This window comes from Protomyctophum bolini (assembly GCF_963924005.1).
Source record: "Protomyctophum bolini genome assembly, chromosome: 2".
NCBI classification, from domain to species: domain Eukaryota; kingdom Metazoa; phylum Chordata; class Actinopteri; order Myctophiformes; family Myctophidae; genus Protomyctophum; species Protomyctophum bolini.
This window is the reverse complement of record NC_137863.1, coordinates 17,968,541-17,974,731: the sequence shown is the minus strand read 5'-3', so window position 1 is coordinate 17,974,731 and position 6,191 is coordinate 17,968,541. Positions and strand designations below refer to the sequence as shown.

The 6,191-nt window shown below is 41.5% G+C and overlaps 1 protein-coding gene across 2 annotated transcripts in view; it reads left to right on the top strand.

Annotated features, from left to right (window-relative positions):
- Window positions 1–1,060: 1,060 nt before the first annotated feature.
- The window catches only part of slc25a26 (solute carrier family 25 member 26), a 78,569-nt gene continuing 73,438 nt past the window's right edge, over window positions 1,061–6,191 (top strand). The window contains exons 1-3 of one of the 2 annotated variants that reach the window (XM_080774415.1): window positions 1,061–1,178; window positions 2,394–2,550; window positions 6,054–6,172. In XM_080774415.1, coding sequence (XP_080630541.1) covers window positions 1,146–1,178; window positions 2,394–2,550; window positions 6,054–6,172 — 309 coding nt within the window. In that variant the 5' untranslated portion in view covers window positions 1,061–1,145. The remainder of the gene's footprint in view (window positions 1,179–2,393; window positions 2,551–6,053; window positions 6,173–6,191) is intronic. The other variant, XM_080774416.1, reaches the window with a different exon arrangement.

Genomic DNA, 6,191 nt, shown 5'->3' with positions numbered 1-6,191 from the left:
TTGCCACAGCTGGGGCCCTATAGCTCGTCCAACGGGATCCCTCCGAGACGCGTGCGCTTCAACAAGATGGATGGCGGGCACCGGGTCTCAAACCGGGCGCACTCGGCCCAGACATCATTGGGTCTGGTGCTGCTGAGAATAAAGAGGTGGTGGCCTGTCTACCTGCTCCCCCCTTAATAGGAGCCTCTGCCTGGGCTGACAGGAGCCCATAAATAACCCAGCCCCTCCCCCTGGGTCACGGCGAAGGAACACACTGCTGCTCACCTGAGCACCACTGCTGGAGACGCACCAAGTACATTTACTCAGGTATATAGGTACTTTTACTTGAGTATTTCAATTTTTTGTGCTTTATACTTCTGCTGCACTATTGCATCTCATAGGAAATAGTGCACTTTTTTTTAATTCCACGCTATTAATGAGCATGTATTTTGTAGATTTAGATTATTACAAAACATATAGCCAATAAGATTTTGACACATTTTGAAAACTTGTAAAACCTGTGGAAAGGGATATTCTGCATAATTAGTATTTTTCTTTAACTTTTGGTACTTTTTATGTCAGACTACTTTTACTCAAGTAATATAGAATAATTTCTACATTGTGATATTGCTACTTTTATACTGTACTTAAAGGATGACGTCACCCACTTTCAACCCATCTTTGTATAAAAGTATAATTTCTGATTAATTGAAAATGGAGGACCCTTATGTAAACAAGTCTTAATAGTAATTTAGTACTGTACTTATAGTGCTTTATCCTCTTAGCAGATTTTGTATTGACCTGTACTTTCATTGAACTGTAGTGTACCCATTCTACAAACTAATACCATTTTCAATCAATCAATCAATCGACCCACTCATGATTTATGCAATCGTCTAGACTCATCAACACAATATAAATATGATATTATCATAGTACAGTGTACGTACCCAAACCTCTAAGACCCAAACAAGTGCCGTCTCTTAGAAAACCAACCAGCGAATCACACTGCATGCATGCGATCACGTGATCTCACTGCGGAAGTGTCTGCGTGTGTGTTTGTGTAAAGATGGCGGCGCCCTTGAACGGCATGTTTTGATTTGCTCCATCCAACACAGTGCACAGCCTGACAGTAACAGAGAGCACACACAGCAACACGACACGACATGGACAGGCAAGAGTTCACTGCGTCTCTGCTGGTAATGTTGCAGCTTTATCTTTTTGAATCCTTTCGACTTATTAGTCATTTTTTATCCCACCACAATATCTTAAACTGTAGTGTTATTTTCTGTTGTGTCGTTTTTCCACACCTAATACTGTACTGTACTGCAGGTGTTTAGAATCCTTTTCATGTCGAGGATCCCCAAAATGTATACTTTTTTATTGGCTTTTATTGGCCCCATTTTAACGGATGGTTAGCCCCTCTCGGAACCCTCCGTAAAGCTTTTATGAAATTTGGATGTCGCTGCTCTGGGTCTAAAAAAATGTCAGAAACTTCAGTAGCTCTAAAAAAATGTCAGAAACTTCAGTAGCATTGGGTTCTGCTTGTAGGGCTAGGGGATGGTGTGCTCGTTTAATGACCACAATGATCAGTTTAGACCCCCATTTGATAACATAAATGTAACCTCAGTCTACACTGTAACATTCTCAGTGTTCATTTAACTCTGAGTGTACCCTTAGGGGTCCATTTGTTTCATTTGTACAATGACAGTTTGGTCCATTTGGTTTAACTTTCGATGATTTAGCTTGGGGTCCCCGACCACACTTCGAGAACCATGTACTGTACACTATATAGTACAGTAGACCTACTAGCCTCGGACTATCATACATATATTTGTATTGATTCTTACAGAAAATAAAAGTTAGACTCGATGTGTGTTTGATGTGGTTGTTGTAATTGTTTTGTTTTGTTTTGTCTTAACTATTTTGTCTGAATGTGTATGTTTTATCATTGTTCTAACTTCTATATAGGCCCCCCTCGAAAATGACACCTTTTTTATTTCATTCCAATGACCTAGTAAAGAATTTTAGTGTTCACAGTAGTCTGTGCATTTAATATTGTAAGCTGTAACTGTGTGCATGAATGTTTACAGAATAAGTATATCTTTATACTATACGCCTCTAATGGTGTTTGAAAAAAAAGGTGCTATTTTGTACTAATAGCTTAATTGGGTTTAGGGTTTGAATTGAGAGGGACGCTGGGAATTAGAGACGAGGTTAGACTTAATGGTATCGGTAGGTACATCTCTACAGAATAGGAGGTTATTAACGATTCTGTGTGTGATGATGTCTGATTCCATGTCCTAGCCTAGGCAAAGGGCTGTGCAGGTATGTGTGATGATGATGATTCCATGTCCCACCAGGCAGGGGGCTGTGTGGGTATGTGTGATGATAATTATTCCATGTCCCACCAGGCAGGGGGCTGTGCAGGGATGTGTGTAGACCTGACCCTGTTTCCGCTGGACACCTTTAAGACCAGACTACAGAGCCAGCAGGGCTTCTACAAGGCCGGAGGCTTCCGGGGAATCTACGCCGGTGTCCCGTCTGCTGCCATAGGTTCCTTCCCGAATGGTAAGCTATCATCAGCTTTTTGTAAAATGATGTGTTCAACATTTCTATTATCAGCACCACAATCGTTTGGTACTTACAGCTGTGTAATCGCACATCCATAAGAAAGACCTGGTCCTTAACCCATTTAGACCGTATGTCCTAGCTAATCCAACCGATGGATCGGTCCTAGGGCATTTTCGTTGATCTCAAACGAAATAAATATATTCAGATTTCTTTCCTTTTTTTTGGGTTGGGTTGGTTTGGGTTCTGCACCATACTCCTTGCTGTTCGCGCATGTGCGCTGCCGTTCACTTCCCTGTTTACCACTCAGAAAGAAAGGCTTGTATCTCCTAATCTAGTGAGCTCTCCGTGGTTTTGACCAGATGGATATACTAAGCTCTTCATTTCTGACTTCACCAAGCCGCTCGTTTAAAATATGAACACGAGGGCTCATCTAGTGACTTTATCGTAATCATAGCGAGGTAAGCAAGCAACATTATTTCTCCCGGTTTTTGTATGGAATGGAAAAGGGGGCTTTCAGAGTAAAAGCTGACATATCTTCGCGGCACCCCGAGCTGCTATTTTGAAAGAAATCCCGGTGCTGATTTTGTTAAAGAGCATTTGGTACCGATCCTACCATAAGCTCACAAATTAGCATCCTTCTAAAAATGTAATGTCATATTGACATTTCGGGCAAGACCGAGTTCCTCTGTGTGTGCATTGGCAATTTGACAAACTAGACTAACATGGGAAAAGATTCACACCTAGCACAAACTTGACACATGCACTTTCCCAACAGGGGGAGCCATACACAATTTACTGTACTTCAACACCACACTGCACTACACTAGAAAGCGTTCACTTCCTGAAAAACAAACGCATGAAACTTCCTTCTACCCATGGAATGATGGTACCATGGAGGCGAAACTCCCATTAACCCCCATAGTAACTACGCCATATTGGAGTGATGACCGTTGATGTAACTTCCGGTTACTTTAAAAAAACATAAAAAAGTCATGCTGTACAAAACTTTTTTAAAATCATATTCTACTCTCATATATTGATTGACTCATTTATTTTTCATGTTTATGAATGGATCAAAGCTGAAATTTTTAACATATTCATTCAGAATGTCAGGGTGCATGTGTGCGCATGCATGTATGCAGTATGCGCGACCCGTGCATGTTTGAGGTGTTGCATAGAAAGCATTGCCGCAATCTTGAAGTCCATCTAGTGGTGATTCCAAATATTTGAGGGGTTTTGCCTCTTGTTATAAATCTCTTGTATTTGTATCAACCACTTTCCAAGTGGTGGGTCCTTGTGGGTCAGGACCGACCCCCAGGGGGGACCCCACATGCTTTTTGGGCCTCCCCAGATGACAGGGAGGTGACAATTAAGGACCGTTAAGACTTTAAAGTATAATCAACAGAAGATGCTATAAAAACTGGTCAACCATTGGCCAAATTGTCAAATAATATAAGAAAGAAGAAAAAGATCAGCTATATTTACAATATTTATCTGTGGAACCAAGTCAAACTAAATTGAATACCTCAACTCCTACTCTCCAAGTGCTTATCAGGGGAGTCACCAGTTCAAAAGTGATTATTTTCAGGGTCACGGCCTGAAAAGGTGGAGAACCACTGCACTATCCAGTACGCCTCCCTGTGGACTGGAATCCTGATTCCTGACTGCATTATTTACCACCTCTCAATGCCCATGCAATGGACTGTAGTTCACTCATTATTTACCACCTCTCAATGCCCATGCAATGGACTGTAGTTCACTCAAGCTGTGCTTATGACTTAAGATGCTTAATCACTAACGATTTATCATCATGATTAGCTATTAGTGAACCATTTGATTTAATATGAATTATGAACCAATTTAATTAATAAAGCCCACCACCAAAAGCGCTTTCTTTCCAGCCCATAGGAAAAGTTGCACCGCCTGTCGTATAAAATGTATTTAGCCCCCGCAGCTTCCTCGTACCCTGACTGCCGCACCCTGCGACTGCCACAGCCCTGGGTATAGCTCAACCCGGTCTGGCAGAGATCTGCACTTTTCTAGCTGCATTAGCATACTATACTATTGTGTTTAGTTTCACTGCAGTGGTGCTAACAGTCACAAGCCATTAATAAGGAACTTGGAGACCGTCTGTAATTGACTTTGTTTGTGGGATCCAGCTAGCAGTTTTATTCTTTAAAAGTCACTGTGGTGTGAAGTGTGAACATTTTCAAAGTGGAAAATGAGCCAGAGTCGTAAATCCTCCGGAGGATGTCATTGTGTCCACAGAGCTGCTACTGTTCATATTAATTATTTATGGGGTGACTCCGAGCGCTGTCGGGCAGAAACCTCTCATCTCCATATTCTAACTTGTTGTGTTTTGTTGTTTGTGTTGTGAATTAACGCCCTACTTGATCATACGATACAGGCAGCCTCACACAAAAGCATCAAAAGTGGTTTTAAGCGAAGCTTATCAAGCTTGTAGATCTGCAACTTTTGCTGTTTTTTAATCCTGAAAAGTAACAGTTTTGGATAGTATGAGGTTTTCAGCTGACAGAGACAATATATTTTATTAGATCATCCATTGGCTTTTGTGTCGCTAGCTTTTTGACAGGCATATTCATGTTGATGGATGTAGCATGAGAAAATGGGGATAACTTGCATTTTGTCATTTTTCTTTTAAGGGGAAGGAAAATACTTAACAATGCAAGATTGCAGTTATAGTAAATAGTGTTATCTGAAAGGTGTGTATCTTGTATTTTTGATGATCGCTATTGGCTAAATTTGTAGGATGTGTACAGTATTATGTGTACAGTATTATATCTCTGCTGTCGCCAAAACATTTTTCTGAAAATGAAAAATATAACATTTTCAGGAAATTAAGAAAACCGTATATTTTTTAAAATAAAGCACTACTGCCTCCTCAGAGTTGGTGTTGTGACTTTATTTATTGTCAATTACTTCCATGAGAGGGAGAGAGGTGGTGGAGTCCAAAGCACTTTTTACTACTTTCCATTGGTTAAATATTTTCGAAACAACACAGACTTAAAGGGTGTTAGCACTGACTGATTCACGCTAAACAAAAAAAAATTGAGTTATGAGGTTTCCTCTCTGCAACGAAATTATACTGTATATCATCAGCGATTCGGAGAAAGGCTGAGCTTAAATGCCCCAGTCTTTGAACGGAGTAACGCAGCTTCTGCTGCAGTTTGCTAATGAATTCAAATTCAGTGTGTTGCTGCACTCCTTTGTTTTACTAGCTGTAGAGTCAGGACTTTCTCTTTGTGTGGGACCTGCACAACTTTTCTAGTCTCTCTCTCTCACACACACACACACACACTCATACACACGGACACGCACACGCAAAGGGAACACTCACAGTCGCACACGCAGTTACGCACACACTTTCACAGTCACTCACCTCCTCTGCGTCTCTCCTGTCAGCGGCAGTGAGAGATATTAATTGCTGTATGCAGGTTGACTAATGGGCCTTTAACGGCTGCGGTTCTGCTTGGTTTCAGCCGCTGCGTTCTTCGTCACCTACGACTGCACAAAGTCCCTGCTCAGAGACACTGGGCCGCTGGCCCCGCCCCACATGGCACCTGTCACTCACATGCTGGCCGCCTCCTTGGGAGAAACCGTAAGGCCAAAAATCTCTC